Raw genomic sequence first — 19,664 nt, forward strand, 5'->3', positions numbered from 1 at the left:
GGAAACCTTAAAAACCACCTAGCACTATCTTAGAAAGCACTTGGGATATTATATCAGCTGCCTCGTATTTTATTTTATTTAATTTTATTTATTTATTTATTTATTTATTATTTGTGTGTGTGTGTGTGTGTGTGTGTGTGTGTGTGAGGGAGGTGTTAAAAAAAGATTGCATAGCATTTTCAAAATGTAAAACACTAAACAAAACCTAAACAGTTGGTCTGTAGATTCTGAGAACAAGTTAAGGCATACAGCCACATGTAAAATAAAATTAGAATAAGGTTTAAAAAAAAGAATATTGTAAATTGCACACACAAATAGATACTGCTGCTTAAATCTGACCAACATCCTGGACCATAAAAAAACCCACATGATTCAGTAAGAAGCAGCCTAGGATTTATGAATGTTTTAGTAGTGTTAACGATTAATGCCTCAAATGATATTATATCAAATGTGCTTGTTAAACCCTGATATTGATCACATTAGACATATCTGCCAAACATCATTGTTTACTTACTGCTTCAAAATGGTACAGTGGAAACATGAGAGGTCCAGCTTGAATAATTCAAACCAAATTCTGTCCATTGGTTCAGGTTTCTCCACAGCAGTTAAATGACAACACTCTCAGGTAGCAATGGAATCTTAGTCCAAAACAGACAACAGATAACATACAAACGTCTCATTGATGGAGGCATTTAGTACACACCACACTGTTGAAAGAGGGTAATTAAGCAATTAAGTTGGGATTTGGATATTAAAACATATAAACAATGAAGTGTTTCATATATGAGGTAATATTTGTGATTAATATCTTGTATTGCCAAAGAACTTGGTTAATTTTTGACTGTGCAAACAAATGTATCCTGGTAATTCAGCTTGTTATATGTATTTAATGTTCAATATCACTCATCCCCACCCTTAACACAAATGCAAATGGTCAGCAGCCACATGCTTGGAACAGGGTGTTTGCTTTGCTTTCATAATTCCACATTCCTATACAGGCATGTAAATACTGTAGAACAAGCCAAATCAATGCCCCCACCCATTTCCTCCTCAGCCCTTATGTTATCACAGTGGTTCATTGCACAAAATGTAAACTGCAAGAAAAGCAACTCTGTTGCTTTATTATAAACCACAGGAAGGCACTTAATGCAGAAGAGGAGTCCTTTACTGCAAATAAGTATGAGATAACTCCCTCCTGCTAGCAGAGTAAACACTCAGATAGTCCCATATCTATGGCTCTAGAGCTATGGTTTTGTGGCAATTGCCAGCACCAGGTAAAACTATACCTGATCCCGCCCTCATGGTGTGCAGCATGCAAATTCTCTCCCCCGCAAGTATCAGGTTCCTAGTCACTCTGTGAGAAGAGAAAGGCAGCTGACAGTTCGCTCCTGTCCTCATCAGTGAGTTTACTGGCTGGGATGCGCTAGGGACAGCATCCCAAGTACACACCAGTATTCATTTGACGGTCAAATCTGCTAGACCAAAAATGCCAATCGCCGATCTGCTGGGAGTGCGCTTTGACATGCAGCTCCTGGGTAAGCTGACTCTGTCTATGGCTGCCATTCTGCTCATCTCCTGGGTTTACAGATTCTACAGCTCCAGGGCTCAAGGCCAAACTCAGAGAGACAACAGACTCTCTCCACCCAGGGGCACGAGAACAGGCCCTGGAACCTGCGGCAAGTGCAAAATGGTGTTACGACCCCAGAACAAAAGTGCAAAAGAGGAGACTAATGGAGAGAACCAGTCATTGGAGTCTTCTGTGGATTCTGGGCAAGACAACTTGACACTGGAGGACAGTAATGCCATGATAAAAAGCGAGGTCTTTGCACCCAGCACTGAAGAAAAGTCAACTCCTGCAGAGCAGGGTAACAGGATACCTGAGGATTTTTGCCAAACTGAGGATAAGGAAAAGAGTAAGGGGCAAGAGTGCAAGTCAGGATTAACTTTACTGCTGCCTGATACGTCAGAAGATGCCCCAACGAGTCCAAATGGTCGCCACTCACCATGTCTGCTACGAAAACTGGATGGCAGAATTGAGGTTGGTAGAGAGCTCAGACAGGACTTGGGTCACTTAGGAAAATTCTCTAGTTTCCAGTCAAAGGCAGAGATCAAAATGGAAAATGCTGACCTGGTCATGGAGGGGCCAGGCAAGCAGACTACCGGAGTGCGTGGAAAGATTTACGATTATTACGTTGAGACATCCTCATGTTCTGTTTCTGACTTGAGTCCTTCTCACTCTCTAAGTCCAATATTTGGACCATATGAAACGGGTACTTTGTTTGACACGCAGCCATCAGAGTTGTCCAGCATTGCAGATAAACCTCAAACACCAAGCCCCCTAACGTCCACACTTATAATTCGAGATTTGGACGTATCTCATGATTCAGATGGTGAACTTCTATCTTCTATCAAATCAGAACCTGTTAAAGGTCTTCGACGTGGACTAATCCGCAAGGACAGCTACCTAGCTGCTGCAGTAGACGCTGAACTTCAGATCCCTTTCCCATGTCCATTGATATCAGCACGTTGCTGTCACTCACCTGCAAATCCCAGAAAGGTATCCCAAAGTTCTTCTGACCCAAACAAAGATAAGCAACCTCAGCATCTTGGCAAAGACTCTTCAGAAAAGCCGCTTGTTGAAACAGTGGCAGGGGCCAAGTTTCTGAACTTCCCACATGAGAATCTAGAAAGCTTAACCGGCAAGTTGGATTTAGGGAATTGTCTAGAGGCACTCCTGCTGGCCAAGAAACATGGACAAACTGCTCTCCGGGAAGCTGCTCTCCAGGTTATGTCAGACAATTACTTCCAGGTCCTACGAGATCCAGCCTTGTACAGCCAGTTAAAAGCAGGTGAGCGGGATCACGTCCAGAGACAGCGCATGAGAGGCAGAAGATATTTAATGGTCGCAGACATGGAGTCGCCAGAATGGAGCAGATTTTCATCAAAGTCCTTCATGTCCGAGGCTAATAAAGCATCCAGTGGATTATATTACTATGATGACTACAAAGACTCATGGCACCTTCAGTGCCAAATCCCTCAGGAAGTGCTCTCTAGGGGCTGTGCCATGTGCATCATGGACAACTACCTGTTTGTGGCTGTAGGTTTTCAAGGGACTGATCGTCAAGCCATGCCTTCAAGGAAGGTCTTTTGTTACAATCCCATGACATCCATTTGGAGTGAACTCTGTCAGATGAATGAGGCCAGGCCTCATTGCAAGCTTGTTGCCCTACAGGACCATGTGTATGCCATCGGCGGGGAGTGTCTATCAACAGTGGAGCGATATGACCCCAGGACCAACAGATGGAGCTTTGTCGCACCACTGCCTAACGAGACTTTTGCTGTTGCCCATCGGGCCACAGCTTGCAATGGGGAACTGTTTGTTTCAGGAGGCACACTGAGGTACACACTCTTACGCTACAACCCCAAGACTGACATATGGAAGCAGAGTTTGATAGTGGGCAGCAAAGAGAGGACAACCGAAATGGTAGCAGTGAGAAACTTCCTTTATCGCTTTGATGTGAGCCCCTCCATGGGCATCAGCGTGTATCGCTACCATGCTGTGGCCAGACTTTGGTACGAGTGCTGCTCCAAACGAATGCCCCACTGCCCTGCCTTCCAGTGCGTTGCCATGGATGACATTATCTACTGCGTCAGTCGGCAGTTCACCATGAGATTCTTAGCTGACGAGATATCTCCAGGCTTTGTGGCTGAGGATTTAAAGGTCCTCTCAGCAGCCAAGGGCATTCTGTTCCCTTTTGTCCTCGCCCTGCCCGATAAAAGCACTATTCAAACCAGTGTGTGAGCGGGGTCAGTTCACACAGCTGAAAGCCTGAATGGTAAGAGCAAACACTCAACGTTCATAGCTTGGGACCAGATTAAGCCCTCGATTTGTTACTGGAAGGCAGAGTCGTCTTAATCAGTGGCAGTAGAAGTGAAATATCAAGGCTATTACAGCCAGTAATTGTAAAGCTAGATCAGATTTATTGCACACTCTCTGCTAGATAAATCTGCCCCTCCAACAAGAGCTGTTTGTTACTGAGGGTTTTCCATCCACTCTTGAGTCTGAATAAACTCCTAAATCTTGCTAATGTTCTGGTGCTCCTGCCTAAAGTGTTTCACACAAATATAATGCTCGGGAGCTCTATAAGCAAACCATCGACTAATCAATATGTGAGCAGAGCTCTACTGCAATTACTAAAGCTGCCATTATGAATAACACAAATGCTTGTCATTTCCAGGATTTATGAAAAATGGCATATGGATATTCATGGCATCCTTGCTTTCACTCCAGTTTCACAAAATACCCTAATGAATAATTCAAGATTGCAAATTAATGAACATCCTTTTTATCACGTCCTTGGTCCAGGACAATGTCTTAATTTTGAGTGCAACCAGGTCAGATAAGCACAGGTTTATTTGCAATATTAACTTAACCTGTATTGTTTCTTTTGAAATTGGGGGATATCTGCAGGGAATTTGCTCCAACATTGTTGCTGTTGTAGCCTGTAATTATAGGAATACTTTACACTACATATTGCAAGACTACAAAGGATTGTGATTGTGATTGATTGTATTCAGCCACATGAATGTTATTAATCTTAGATTACATTCTAGGTCATAGGGGCACTTCAGATCATTTTACAATCATTGGATGGTGCTCGCCCTGTGAAGGACTGGCGCCCCCTCCAGGGTGTATTCCCGTCTTGCGCCCAGTGATTCCAGGTAGGCTCTGGACCCCCCGCAACCCTGGATTGGATAAGCGGTTACAGATAATGAATGAATGAATGGATGGTGCCCCATCACTCCAGAGATGCAACGTTTCATAACCCAATGCTGGTGGGCTTTACACCCCTCTATGTGAAATTCGGCGCTGGGTATGATAAGATGAGAGTCTTATGTAATGTTTTACAGTTTGAAAAGAATATATAAACTATGTGTTGCCTGTGTCAGCACTAAGTGCACTTTCAAGCACTTTCAGATGTACAGTGTACTTACAGTGTACTTTAGGTACTGATCTCATATCCTCCACCTAAACGGCCATAGTGCAGTTTCTGCAATGCTGAGCCCAGAGTAGCAAAGACAGAAGCTCTTTTCTTCCTATTACATGTCAGTGAAAACATTACAATGTCTTTGAACCTGTAAATTTAAGGTAAACATATTACGTCATTTTCCTTTAAGATATCATGAGGGAGTCATAGTGTAATTTTTTTCTATACATTAGTTTTGACTAATACAATAAAAAATATTAAACGCATATGCAAAAAGCATTTTCTTTCATCCTCCTCTGTGTGAAGACTGTTCTTACAAGTGTTTGTAAGAAAATTAGTAAATGTATTCATGTATTTGAAACTTGGATTCGTTATTTATTCATATATTTCTCTTTTTATGATGAAAGCAAAGTAATGCTCTGTGGAAAGTAACAGGGAAAGGCTTTTTTTTTTTTTTTAACAAGGGCCGCATAAAATCAAGGCGAAACAACTGCGCTAATGAAACAATAAGAGCTGCAATACAATGTGCCTTACAAATGAATGTGTGTGATCACGCTGAGCTTCGTTCTACACATGAACAATCAAAGCGAGAGCAGATGAAACAATAGTGAATGACACATGGCCTGCTTCTCTCTCTCTCTCTCTCTCTCTCTCTGTGTGTGTGTGTGTGTGTGTGTGTGAGAGAGAGAGAGAGAGAGAGAGAGAGAGAGAGAGAGAGAGAGAGAGAGATCTGGAACTACAGCACCATCATGTGGTCAGCCCGACAGACTGTTGGAAAATCACCTGGCCGAGACAGGAAGTGGGACTGTAACTCAAATATGTTCCTATTGTTTGACTAATGCAGAGTAGACCGCGGGAAAACTGTGACACAGATGGTTGACCATCAGATATAAGCATCTTCCATTTCTAGTAATTAAAGAATCTGATTCACTGTAATTAAGCACCTAATGGGAAGGGAGTTGGACAGGTCCCCTCAGAATCCCCCCCTAAAATCCCCCATAAATGAGTCAACCTTCTCAGACGGAACAGTCTATGCCTCTGCGAGGCTATTCTGGGACAATAATGGAGCAAATTACATCCACAGCAAACGTGTGTAAGAAATAGAATTTGCAGGTCATGATTGGCTAAATTGATCAACAAATAGAGTGGCAAATAGAGCCAATTTAATCTCTCTCCCTCACCCCCCCCCCCCCCTCTCTCTCTCTCTCTCTCTCTCTCTCTTTAGCTCCAAGGCTCTCTCTCCATTTTGCTCTTGCAGCCAGTTGTGTATAAACCCAAATAAAAACAGACATAAGCCTCTTTTATTGATTTATGATTATATATATATATATATATTTAAACGTATATAATCAGAAATAAATAAAAGAGGCTTATGTCTGGTTCTGAAGCACTGCAAGGCACATAATGTTGCAAAACATGCAGAATAAATAAAGGTTTTAACCATGTTACAGCCCCAGCCCACCCCACAACCCTTCTATCAGGCGTACACATCTTTAGTTTCACAGATTTTATTGAATAGACAATGGTAATCAATAAACAATTCATTGTCATGGTCTAAAAGAATACTAAGCCTGGAGTTTAAGTGGTGCCCTCCATCATCTTCAGTCCACTTCTGTTAGGATTCAGTTTTCATTCAATTAAAGTTCATGTAACTGTAATTCAATATAAATAACAAGCAGAAGCTGGGTTATTTTATGTCTTTGTTGACATTTATATTCATTCACAGAGTGGGAGCTTTTATCCAGATCAGTTTCATTTATTCATTGAATACAAAGTACAGAGAAAACCTCAGTTATGTAAAGATCTAATTAAATATATAGGAATATGCCTGTACTTATCAGAAAAAAAGATTAAAGATACATAAAAAGTATAAGAAACTAATGTAACTGAAGCTGATTAAACTGCTTTTGCCTTTGTCGTTCCGGTTTTACTCAGAATTCCTCTGATATCAAATGATATAGAAGCTTTGATAAGCATTGAGTTCAAGTTAATAACCCTGACTAATAATTTGCATAGAATTTTTCCATTGTGTATATGTATAAAGAAGACATAGTCTACCTCTCCTCCACAAGCGAACACAGTCCCTGGGTCTTAATGAACTGTCTCTGATATAAGGATCAAAGAGCACAGCAGCGTTCTCTCCGTCTAATGCCGCCCTGTTCAGAACAACCCTTTTTAGCACCTGTTCCTATGTGCCACAGCTCGGTTCAGCGTGAGACCCCAGGAGTTAGGAGCAAGGAGCAGAAGCTCTAGATTTGAGACATTTTTACTTGGTCCTCTTTCTTCTCTCTTCTTGTTTTTACCACACATTTCAGTACTCATTTATGGTTTTAAGTGCAGTACTTGATTGGACAAACTCAGGTGGGTGAGAAGGTGGAGCCAATTGTAAAGTCTCTGAATCGTTTTTCACAGTTCATTGGTTGGTTGCTTGGTCGGTAGATTCAGCAATTAGTTGTTAAGGAAACTGATATGAAGCTAATAACTACACCATGAATATAAACATTGTGTTTTATTATATATATATATATATAATAATATATATATTATTATATATATATATAAATATATGTTATTACACACTAAAAACAAACTTTTCTGCATTTTTGTTGATTTTTAGTTTTCTACATCATTGGAACACAGCAGATGTCCTTCATATTTTGTGAAAGTTTAATGATGAATGGACCAATGGAAACGCTTCAGAATTCATTTTCATTTTACATAGACTTCCATTTAAAGTTAAGAAGGTTTGTCCTTCTCCTGTAAAGTTGCTGTTTTGGAGCTACATATTTAAATATTATATTAAACATTAATTGATTCCAAATTGGTCACAGATCCAGGTCTTGACCAGCTGTGGAATCAGCCATAACATTATGACTACCTCCTTCTTTCTTCATTCACCATCCATTTCCTCAGCTCCCCTGACCATACAGTAGCACTTTGCAGTTCTGCATTAGAGAATATACCTCGCCTGTTGCTCTGCATACTTTTCACAATGTTCTTCAATGGACTACAGTTTGTATCTACTGCTCCTGTATGGTCATTGGAGCTGAGAGAACAGACAGTGAGCATAGAGATGACTGATTGGTGCATAAACATTTCATGAAATTAAACGGGCAGCACGGTGTGTTGCTGTCACACCGTTCCAGGGTCTACACAAAACTCCTCCGGGTGCTGTAGGTTCCTCCCACAATCCAAGAACTCGTGCTGGTATGTGGATTGGCTGCTAAATTATCCAGGTGTGAGTGACTGGGTAAGTGTGTATTTGCTCTCTCATGCTGTCACCTGTCTCCTCTCTACCTGATGTGTGGTGAGAGTACTGGCATCTATTGGCTCCTGTTGCATCATCCATCATATTTTGGTTTATGTGGTGGTTTATGTGTCTCCCTGATGTTCCAAAGACTGTAAAACACTTCGGATGTTTAAAAAAAGTGTTATCAGTCAATTTATATGAGCCACTACATTCTGCGCAGGTTCTATAAACTTTGCATAACCACGTCCTGTGTGTGAGAGCAGAGTTAAACACAGGGCAGCGGTGGCAGTGAGTTGGTGGTGTTTTGCAGGGGGTGATAGTTGTCGAGCTCCAGGTTTCTGTTGCCGCCAGAGACGAGGCGTGGTGGTCTGGCGCAGCGAGGCTGGCACAAAGCATCCGAGGGGGGCTGGGGAAACCGGGCTCTGTACTCACTCAGCATCGGCAACTCAGTCTGCAGCTGCACGTGCGCTCTCACGCGCTCCAGTAGGCCAAACCTTGTCGGAGGACCTGTAAGAGGTGGGGGGAGGGTGGTGTTGTGTTTGTGTAGGTGTGGTTTCCATGAATGTGTTGGGAGGTGGGGTTCATGTGGATGTGTTTTTGCATGTTGGGGGTTGGTGTGTATGGGAGAGAGAGAGAGAGAGAGAGAGAGAGAGAGAGAGAGAGAGAGAGAGAGAGAGAGAGAGAGAGAGAGAAAGACAGAGGACTCAGCTGTTCTCCACTGCAGTCATTAATTACACCCACTGACAGATTTGGAACATGTTCCTTGCTAACTTTTAGCTACTGCTGATCACAAAACAGTGCTGATAACACAACAACAAGGCTTGCTTAGCTATTATCTTCACATACACAGCACAGTTTTGAGCTACATTCTATATAAGACAGTTGAAAATGTTTAACCCTCTATATGCCAGTTGAATTTGTTAGTGTGTGTTGTGCTGGCATGAGTGGATCAGACACAGCAGTGACGCTGGAGTTTATTAACCTCTCCGTATCACCAAACTGCATGCTGCTGTGTCCAATGATGAAGAACTAGAGGACATACAACACAAACTGTGCAGCTGTTTACAAACTGTCTCTGACTTTATATTTACAAAGTGGACCAATGGGGTAGGAGTGTCTAACCGAGTGGACAGTTAGTGGACACAGTGTTTAAAAACACAAGCAGCACTGCTGTGTCTGATCTGCATGTTCCAGCACAACAAACATTGTCACAAAACCATCACCATTTTAGTGTACAGCCCTAATAATGGGCAATTTTAGGCTAATAATACTATCATGTCATCATTCATTCATTCATTCATTCATTGTCTGAAACTGCGTATCCAGTTCAGGGTCATGGTGGGTCCGGGGTCTACCCAGAATCACTAGGCGCCAGGTGGGAACACACCCTGGAGGGGGCACCAGTCATTCACAGGGTGACACACACTAACACATTCACACCTATGGACACTTTTGAGTCGCCAATCCACCTACCAACGTGTGTTTTTGGACAGGAGCATTCGGAGGAAACCCATGCGGACACGAGGAGAACACACCAAACTCCTCACAGACCTGGAGCGGGACCTGAACCCACAACTGTCCCTGGAGCTGTGTGACTACGACACTACCTGCTGTGCCACCGTACCGCCCATCATGACATTATATGACTGGATAATAGTATATTTAATTCATATTGAAACTTTTTTTGCCTTGAATCACTCCCCTAAGATTTCTGCCTCCAAACCCGAAGGTTCACTGTAGCTGTTGATTAATTTACAGTTGTTATTTAGCATTAGCTCTGCTATGTAAATGGTTAAAGTATATTTTCCTGTAAACCGTGATTCTAGACTATGACTGAGTGATGTGTGCTGCTACCATGGTCACTCTGGGCTCTCCGCAGTTAAAGAGGTATTTAATACCTTGGATGGGATGGTCAGATCTCTCGGGTATCCAGCCCATTTTGTCGGACTGCCAGGTGCGGAGGGCAGGGGGGTCAGCGGAGCGCTGCCGGCCGTATGACTCATCATAGAGAGACACCAGGTAGTGGGATTTGGGGGTGTTGTGATGGAAGAGGAGCAGCCTGGGGGGATGACCCTGTAGGCAACAAAGAGACTTGAGACCTGGAAATTGAAACTGGCGAGGCCATGGCCTTTGACTTGAGAAAGTCTGAAGTAGCTGCCTATAGATGTCTGTTGTAAGTCTGTTTAAAGACAGTAGAAAACAATGGAGAAGGGCTAAAGCATCAAAACCCATTGACCTGAAGCAACTGCCCATTTACTTCTATTCTAAGTATGATCTAAATAGATGAGTTGTAGCTGCACAAATGAAAAAGTGGGTCCACCAATGGGTGTCGTTAGACATATTTTAGACTATAACCCACACCCCCAATATGCTGTCCCATAAAATACAGAATCATCCTATATTTGGACACTGAAATATGTGTTCTGCATTGATCCAATGTGGGACTATATTTGTTTCTTATTTTTTAAGTTGAACTATTAAAACGATTATTTTTTTTTGATAAACTACCTTGCTGTCCATGTAAGTCTGGTGGGTGTCTCTGCTGCCCACCCAGGCACATTGGACCAAGGGTAGTAGTGGACCTGCCAACCCAGGGCAACAGCCTCAGAAACAAATGGATTTGGATTCTTAAAATTAATACTCGCTGTTATAAAATAATAATAACAATAAATAGTATCAGAACTTTCATGATAGACATCTGCTTATCTGCATGTTCATTCATTCATGATCAGTAATCCCTTATCCAGTTCAGGGTCGCGGTGGGTCCAGAGCCTACTCGGAATCATTGGGCGCAAGGCAGGAACAAACCCTGGAGGGGGCCACTTGAGAACCCAATCCACCTACCAACATGTGTTTTTTGGACTGTGGGAGGAAACCGGAGCACCCAGAGGAAACTCACACAGAAAGAACACACCAAACAATCATAAGGAGCAGGACTTGAACCCACAACCTCCAGGTCCCTGGAGCTGTGTGACTGCAACGCTACCTGCTGCTCCACTGTGCCACCCTTATGTTTTGTTAAATTTAGCAAATGTAGTAAACTAAAAACGGACAAAAAAGAAGATGTTTTCACAGGACAGTGATAATTAATGAATGTAAACTGTCAAGACCGACAAACCAAATCTGAACAAAGACCTGATGAATGAGGCTTGTAATGTGAATGTAGCCTCAGTTCCAAGAGGCCAGGTGACACCTAAAAAATGAGGGTTAGTAGTAAAACAAAAAAATGTGATTGGGCCTTAGTGCCCTAAATGTATCTCTCAAAAACAAAGCCTTTCAAACATGCCAGCCACCATGCGGTGAGTCTTCTCTGTGAAGAAGAAATAGGGTCCCTGGGAGCCTACACAGCAAGGTGAATACTCATTTCATGTGTGTTGCATTTCGCAGTACGGAAAATGAAGAGTTTCCCCTGGTAAAGCAGAGGGTACAAGGTGCGATTCATTAACAATGTGAAAGCAATAAAATCTCATTGTTGCTCTCAGACCCAAACCTCATGTCTCCACAGTTACTTCATAACTCTACTATCCCCCACTGATTAACGACACCCTGGGTGTTATGTGATGAATTTTGTTATTAAGCACAAACCTCAGATCTCCGCAGGGCGTGGCGTCTCACTATCACATCTGGCTTGTGCTCTCCCGGAGCCCTGAAGTCCAGACGGTTAGTGCTGTTCCCGGTCTTGCACTCTCGGGTGAACTGGAACACACAAACACACACACACACACACACACACACACACACACACACACACACACACACATATATATACATATATATATATATATATATATATATATATATATATATATATATATATATATATATATATATATATATATATATATATGTGTGTGTGTGTGTGTGTGCCCTTAAAAGTTGAATATACTACACCCTGAAACACTACATGTCCAAAGGTTTGTAGACAGGACTTTCAAACTGTTTGTCAGTGGGCTCCCACAGAACACACTGTTTTGTGCACAGGCTGAAATTAACTGAAATATTGGAGCAGCTGCGTTCAAGAGAACACTATGTAAGATTTTATGTTTTTTGCTCATGGGCTCCCCCTGCAGTTGCAGACTGTAATTCACATTTACAGCACTGTCAAAGGGTGCAGTGGGGGTTTCCTACCCTTCTCCAGACCTTACATAGTACCGTTTCTGCAGTGGCGAGCCCAAAGTAGCAACAACAAAGGCTCGGTTCACAATGATTTTGAAGCTCTAATATGAAAGTAAAAATGCCACCTATTGTTGCTTTAAACTGAAGATCACCATGCTAATTGCCAAGCATGCTCTAGATGGGTATAAGCTCCCTGGCACTGGTCTGTGGTGGTGTTTTGTGATGCAGAACTTATCAATCAAAATCAGTTCCTGACCTCACTAATGTCCTTTGTGGCTGCATGCAATCAAATTGTCACTGCTATGTTCCAAAATCTAATATATGCCTTTTAGCTCACTATTAATACCCTTTGTGTTAGCAGAAATGATAGACAAGCAAGGTTTACTGCAGAGTCAGGATAATTCTATATTGAATCTGTCTAAAAAAAAATAAAATATACATACATTCTCTCCCACTCTTTGACTTCCCGCTCCTTGCACACTCCTACTCTGCTGATCCAGCCCGACTGGGAGCGTCTAATCACTTTTGCATAGATTCTGAGCTCAGCCTAAAAAGAAATTCTCCCACAATTTGGCCTCGAGCCACTGCAAACTCTTACACTTTGGCGATAGAAAGAACATCGAACTATTTGCAAGAACAGCAGCAGTTGGCCTACAGAGGGAATGCTGAGCCAGAGTAAATATGTTCAAAATTAAACTGAAAGAGTGTACGCCGTCCTGTTTCAACTTAAAGGTGCAAGACAAGCACAATGTGCTCATAAATACATTCAGCTCTTTAAAACATACAGGGCGCATCCGACATGAACCCACATTTGAATGAACTTTGTCTGTTGCCAAGACAGTGTTTACTCTGGTGTAGTTTCACAGGGACGTGTGAATATTTCTGTAAGGGTTTGACGACATTCAGCAACAAAAACATTAAGGCCATCTGATACTGATGGTGGACCATTTTGGGATCACAGATAGTGCTTTTCCATCAAAACAACTATGGTTCTCTGGTTTCTGCTGAATTCAGGGCCAGTGCCGGACATAAACATAGAGAGTCAGGACAGAGTCATGGTTAATCCACTGTTTACAGCCGGGTCAGATTAGAGTGTGTAAATTATTCTGAGTTCTGAGCCCGCCTGCTGAGTTTTTAAAAAGAGAAATGTAGCCAACAATACATAAGTCATACTTATCACAGCCCCAGAAAAACTGATCATTTTTCCTGTTTTATTTTCTTTTATTTCTCAGTTTTTACATCAGATATCGAGGGCATTTCCCATTTACTATTTTCCACATTTCAAAATAAAGATGTACACAGACTGATCTGGTTTGCTGGTCATTTACTCAGCAGACCATCAAGGACAATATTACAGACTGTAACTTATTCTGTCCTGCATTAACTCTTTAAGGTTCTGGACTCTTTCTGGAGCTTCTTTATCTTGACACAACCACGGATGTATTCACGGTTTGCACTGAAATACCTACTCTTTGTTTCCAACTGGGAACAAACTTTTTTGGTTCAGGAACCAATCTATGTTGGTGGAAACGCACCAAAAGTTTCAAATTAAGTTCATGAACTAGTTGGTAGAAAAGGCTATTATTCCACTCCAAATCATCAAAATGAATTCCCCCTGCTTCACAGCCCTAAGTTCAGGAATCTTATACCCCTTTATCACACTTGGCATTGCACAGTGATTTGAGGCTCTGATAAATTAATAAATAAGTTAATTAGGATAGCATCAGTCAGATTTGGTTTGTTACGCAGCAGTACCATATTTTTATGCACTACAGCGTAACAGTTTTACACAAGTAATAGCCAGAGCAGTGGAGATATGGTACAACAGAATAAATCCATGCTGCGTCCAGCAGTGACACACCGAAGCCAGCCACCAAATGTGTTAAAGCCTCCTGGGTAAATAAACTGGATCAGTGCAGTCAGGGAAAGAGGTGGGTTCATCCTGCGAGTTTATAACACAGTAAAAGCCTGAAGGGTTTCGCTTATTCATGGAATGGTGCTGTTGCGTGAGTTTATAGGATTCAGGGATGAAATTTATGGATGTAATTTCCTTTTCACCAGACTCTGCCTTCCATAGAGGCTGCACTGACCACTGACAGGAGGGGGCAGTAAAAGGGCCAGGGAAGTGAAGCAAAATAATTACAACTCTAAGGAAGTTTTTAAACGGTGTTACATGAGATTCTGGTATGTACACAGATGCACCTAAACATTAAGACCAATCTCCAATGAAGGGGATTATCTAAAAACAATAGCGTACTGCCAAAAGACTGTTGGATGCCGAATGTTCATTGGTGGCCAATGGCGAAACAAGGCATCCAATCTGATCTGAACCGCCAGAAAGAACAGCTGTGGCAAAAGTAATGAAAGTAAGTGAAGAAATGAGCATGCACAATGTCACTGCAGCACTGAGAATGATCCATCCCAACCCCCCAAATAATTCCAGCTCTGTGGTGGTTTTGTGGAGTTTCTGACCATTGTAAAACAGGGTGAAATGGGGATAAGAAAGTATGTATGGACTACAGTCTTTAATTGTAGAGCTGTAATGGTCAGTGGAGCTGATAAAATGTAAAATGAATGTAGATTCAATGCGGGTGTTCCTAATTTAGTAATAGTTCAGTGTAATAGTGTAATTTCTTTTTTTTGGAAGGTTCTTGTCACAGTTTGACACTAAAACAAACTGACAATATTGGAAGTGTAGACTGCAACCTGTGGATGCAGAATATAAATCAAATGCAAATATGATCTATTACAGATGCAGTGCTGATCCGATGTAAATTAGCAAACAAACGAAACTCACAGTGTTGTGTATCTTGTCTTGGCCTGAAGGTGCTTGCATACCCATTAACAATATACAAACCGTGTCCAATATGGATCAAAAATTCATTACTAAATTCCCTCATTTGCAAATATTTTTCTTGGAATATCTAAACTTAATCTACATAAGACTGTTTTCCACTGCTCTACAACTCTGGGACCTTGGATTCCTGGGTTTGAACCTTGCCTTGTGGAGTATATCCTTCCCATGGCCAGTGTGAATGGATTAAAGAAAGGGTATGGAAGGTAAAATGATATGCTTTATGGCCTGCTTTGCTTCCAGTCACCACCACTAGGAACAATTCAGAATCAACAGAGCATTTTCTACATCAATCCACTCCAAATGGCTTTGTTTACATATCAGAAATCTCAAAATTGGTTAAATGTGACTTTTCTCACATTTAACTCAAGTTGCACCATGTTTTGAAGCCTATTGTTTGAGATAACTGAAAATCATACAGTGAAAAAGATTTAAACCAGTTTTCTCAAAACTTAACCCACCGCAACCCAAACAAACACAGGACTCAATTCTAAGTTTATTGAAGTGTGCTATTAATATACTTCCTTTAAACTAAAAATATGTGAGTATACTTGGCTTATACTTTGTCATAATGTTATAATTCAACATCATATTTACAAGAAATGTCTGGATATACAAACTGGATTCCAAAAAAGTTGGGACACTAAACAAATTGTGAATAAAAACTGAATGCAATGATGTGGAGGTGCCAACATCTAATATTTTATTCAGAATAGAACACAAATCACAGATCAACAGTTTAATCTGAGAGAATGTATAATTTTAAGGGAAAAATGTGTTGTTTCAAAATTTAATGGCGTCAACAAATCCCAAAAAAGTTGGGACAAGGCCATTTTTTACCACTGTGTGGCATCCCCCCCTTCTTCTTACAACACTCAACAGACGTCTGGGGACAGAGGAGATCAGTTTCTCAAGTTTAGAAATAGGAATGCTCTCCCATTCATGTCTAATACAGGCCTCTAACTGTTCAATCGTCTTGGGCCTTCTTTGTCGCACCTTCCTCTTTATGATGCACCACATGTTCTCTATAGGTGAAAGATCTGGACTGCAGGCTGCCATTTCAGTCCCCGGATCCTTCTCCTACGTAGCCATGATGTTGTGATTGCTGCAGAATGTGGTCTGACATTATCTTGTTGAAAAATGCAGGGTCTTCCCTGAAAGAGATGACGTCTATATGGGAGCATATGTTGTTCTAGAACTTGAACATAGTTCTCTGCATTAATGGTGCCTTTCCAGACATGCAAGCTGCCCACGCCACAAGCACTCATGCAACCCCATACCATCAGTGATGCAGGCTTCTGAACGGAGCGTTGATAACATCTTGGGTTATCCTTGTCCTCTCTGGTCCAGATGATATGGCGTCCCAGTGTTCCATAAAGAACTTCAAATCGTGACTCATCTAACCACAGAACAGCCTTCCATTTTGCCACACTCCATTTTAAAAGACCCCTGGCCCAGTGCAAACATCTGAGCTTGTGGAGCTTGCTTAGAAATGACTTCCTCTTTGCACTGTAGAGTTTCAGCTGGCAACGGCGGATGGCACGGTGGACTGTGTTCACTGACAATGCTTTCTGGAAGTATTCCTGAGCCCATTCTGTTATTTCCTTGACAGTGGCATTCCTGTTTGAGGTGCAGTGACGTTTAAGGGCCCGGAGATCACGAGCATCCAGTAGAGTTTTACGGCCTTGACCCTTACGCACAGCAATTGTTCCAGATTCTCTGAATCTTTTGATGATGTTTTGCAGGGTTGATGATGATAACTTAAAAGTCTTTGCTATTTTACGCTGGGTAACACCATTCTGGTATCGCTGCACTATCTTTCTGCGCAACAATGGTGGAATTGGTGATCCTCATACCATCTTGGCTTGAGAGAGACACTGACACTCTGAGAAGTTCTTTTTATACCCAATCATGTTGTCAATTGACCTAATTAGTGTTAATTGGTCTTCCAGCTGTTCGTTATATGCTCAATTTCCTTTTTCCAGCCACTTATTGCTACTTGTCCCAACTTTTTTGGGATTTGTTGACACTGAAATTTTGAATCAACATATTTTTCCTTTAAAATGTTACTTTTACTCAGATTAAACTTTGATCTGTCATCTATGTTCTATTACGAATAAAATATTGACATTTGCCATCTCCACATCATTGCATTCAGTTTTTATTCAAAATTTGTTTAGTGTCCCAACTTTTTTGGAATCTGGTTTGTACTTAGAGTATATATTTACTTAGACCTTTGATCGAGATACTCGTAAAAATTATTATTACATATTGTGGCCTTAAACATAGAGTTTAACATACAGTATTTGACTTGTTGTTTGGGGTGGACTAGCTTAAAGGAAGTAGTACAGTGGTGAAACTGTACCCAATGTTAACCGATTAGAACAAAAACAGGTAATCATTTGGCTGATTTTATTGAGAGTAAAAGGTAAGCAACATGATTTCACATCTAAAATGTAAATAAACTACTAAAAGTACCTAATAAAATGATGTAATTTCAACACTGAGGACACTTTGCTTCATCATAACGCGTAGCTATTGTTTACTAATTAGTTAACGTTCACTAATTGCAACCCAATCCAAGGGTGGTGCTGTTTCACTGCACAAAGTCAAACTCAAAGAAATGCTATGAAACGTTTTCTGTCAGCGATAGTATTACACAAACACACAGCGCTGCTTTTCTACTTTCGGGATCCTCAGGTTAAGTTTAGATTTAGGCTTATGTTTGCGGTTAGGGGTTAACATTTTTAAGGCTGCTTTTTCACTCTGGGTTGCCAGATATATTCACGTCTTTTTCTCTTACACAAATTACAAATACTGGAGAATATATATATATTTTCACCATGATATTAGGTTGGGTTTGAGAGTATTATAACAGGCTTTATTCATATTATGATACGCTATGTACTCATATATTTTACTATAGTTAATATACAAAATAAAACATACACAATTTAGTTAACTTAGTAAACCGGAATATATATCTAATATATAATGTACTTTTATAAACAAACGAAAAAAAAAAATAAAAATGGCAAATTTTGTCCCAAGAATATTAAAAGAGTACATTTACAAGTGTAGTACTAAAAATGACTTTTTCTTACTTTTTAAGTGATATTTAAGTCCAGATTTGGTCTCTACACTACAGTGTAATGTCAGATCTATTATAAAATTATTATATAAATTCAAACAATTTCTAAATTAATCAATTAACCACAACAGCAGCGTTCTTGTAGACAGTAACATATTCTACATTACATCCTCAGTGTATAGAATGTTAACAGTCACAGTTCTACCTGCAGCTTCTCCTCTGCCCAGTTGCCGATTAGGACTTTGTTGGAATACTTGGGCTCTATTCTCCAGCCCGGCTGTGTCCATTTATTAAAGCCCACGTCCTTCTCCTGCATGTCATCCACTGAATTCCCTCATACAGAAACATACAGTGACATACTGTCCACTCACTCTAGAATGAAGGATGAAAGCGATACGGCTTTTGTGACCTAGTCGCTGTGGGGGGGGAGGGCTCTGTTTCCATGGATGCCGAAAACATACAGCCAAGGAGCTCTAAACACAGCATAATGAAAAGAGACTCACTGTTTAGATTAATGAATGAGGGCCTCACCTGTAGGGCCTGAGGAGAAGACATGAGCCTCATACAGAAGAGTAAGGAGTGTGGATAGAATCTGAAACAATGTGTTATTCATTGCAGTAGGGTTTAATAGAAAACTGATAGAAAAATGCTGATGGATGGTGTATAGCATTGGCGACAATATTGCACCCAAAAGCTCATTCACTTCCAGATACAAAGTAATGTACTCAAAGTAATCAACCATAGCATTATGGCCACCTACTTGTTCCATACTCACTGCCCATTCTCTCAGCTGCACTGAGCATACAGGAGCACTTTGTAGTTCTACAATTACAGAGTGTTCCTCAATGGTCAGGACCCCCACAGAGCAGGTGTGATTTGGGTGGCGGATCATTCTTAGAGGAGCACTGACACTGATGTGCTGGTATTGTGATGATATGAATGGATCAAACACAGAAGTGCTGCTGGTGAATCTGAAAGAGCAGGGGGAATCTGGGCAAACAATCTATGTAGTGGACTACCGTCTGTATCTGTAGAACTGCAAAGTGCTCCTGCGTGGAGCTGAGAGAACAGACAGTGAGTGTAGAAACAAGGAGGTGTTCATAATGTTATGGCTGATCATGTATCAACATGGACCTTGTTTCACTGATGCAAAACAAAACACACCCTATTGGAGATTATGTGAGAAAAAGCACACTTTGTGGTGAAACTCCAGTGAGTGAGTATTGTTTGAGTATTTACTTAATGTGAGTTAATGGGTGTGTTCGAGTGTGAGAGTGTGTGTATGTTTTTGCGTATGTATGTATGTGAGTGTGTATTTGTGAGTGAATGATTATGTAAGAATGTAAGCATGAGCAAAAACCTATT

General features: G+C 41.1%; 2 protein-coding genes across 2 annotated transcripts; one reads left to right on the forward strand and one right to left on the reverse strand.

Annotated features, from left to right (window-relative positions):
• Positions 1-1,486: 1,486 nt before the first annotated feature.
• klhdc7a (kelch domain containing 7A) lies at positions 1,487-5,188 on the forward strand. The gene is made up of 2 exons (XM_066672943.1): positions 1,487-3,836; positions 4,615-5,188. Exon 1 carries the CDS (start codon positions 1,487-1,489, stop codon positions 3,800-3,802), a length of 2,316 nt encoding a protein of 771 aa, XP_066529040.1. The 3' UTR covers positions 3,803-3,836; positions 4,615-5,188.
• Positions 5,189-8,503: 3,315 nt separating this feature from the next.
• cfap107 (cilia and flagella associated protein 107) lies at positions 8,504-18,790 on the reverse strand. Its single transcript, XM_066672322.1, has 4 exons — positions 18,505-18,790; positions 11,824-11,934; positions 10,137-10,311; positions 8,504-8,745 (listed from the first exon to the last, which is right to left on the reverse strand). The coding sequence occupies exons 1-4, from the start codon at positions 18,613-18,615 to the stop codon at positions 8,504-8,506; spliced, it is 639 nt and encodes a 212-aa protein (XP_066528419.1). The 5' UTR covers positions 18,616-18,790.
• Positions 18,791-19,664: the final 874 nt, after the last annotated feature.

Source organism: Hoplias malabaricus, chromosome 5 (assembly GCF_029633855.1).
Source record: "Hoplias malabaricus isolate fHopMal1 chromosome 5, fHopMal1.hap1, whole genome shotgun sequence".
Taxonomy (NCBI): Eukaryota; Metazoa; Chordata; class Actinopteri; order Characiformes; family Erythrinidae; genus Hoplias; species Hoplias malabaricus.

Bases quoted from the DNA above. Each gene is read 5' to 3' on its own strand.
- cfap107 (XM_066672322.1), bottom strand. From the start codon at position 18,615: ATGCAGGAGAAGGACGTGGGCTTTAATAAATGGACACAGCCGGGCTGG. The intron at 11,935-18,504 runs GTAGAACTGTGA...TGTGTGTTCCAG, and splicing joins GGGCAGAGGAGAAGCTGCAG to TTCACCCGAGAGTGCAAGAC. The intron at 8,746-10,136 runs GTATTAAATACC...CACCTCTTACAG, and splicing joins ATCTGACCATCCCATCCAAG to GTCCTCCGACAAGGTTTGGC.
- klhdc7a (XM_066672943.1), top strand. From the start codon at position 1,487: ATGCCAATCGCCGATCTGCTGGGAGTGCGCTTTGACATGCAGCTCCTG.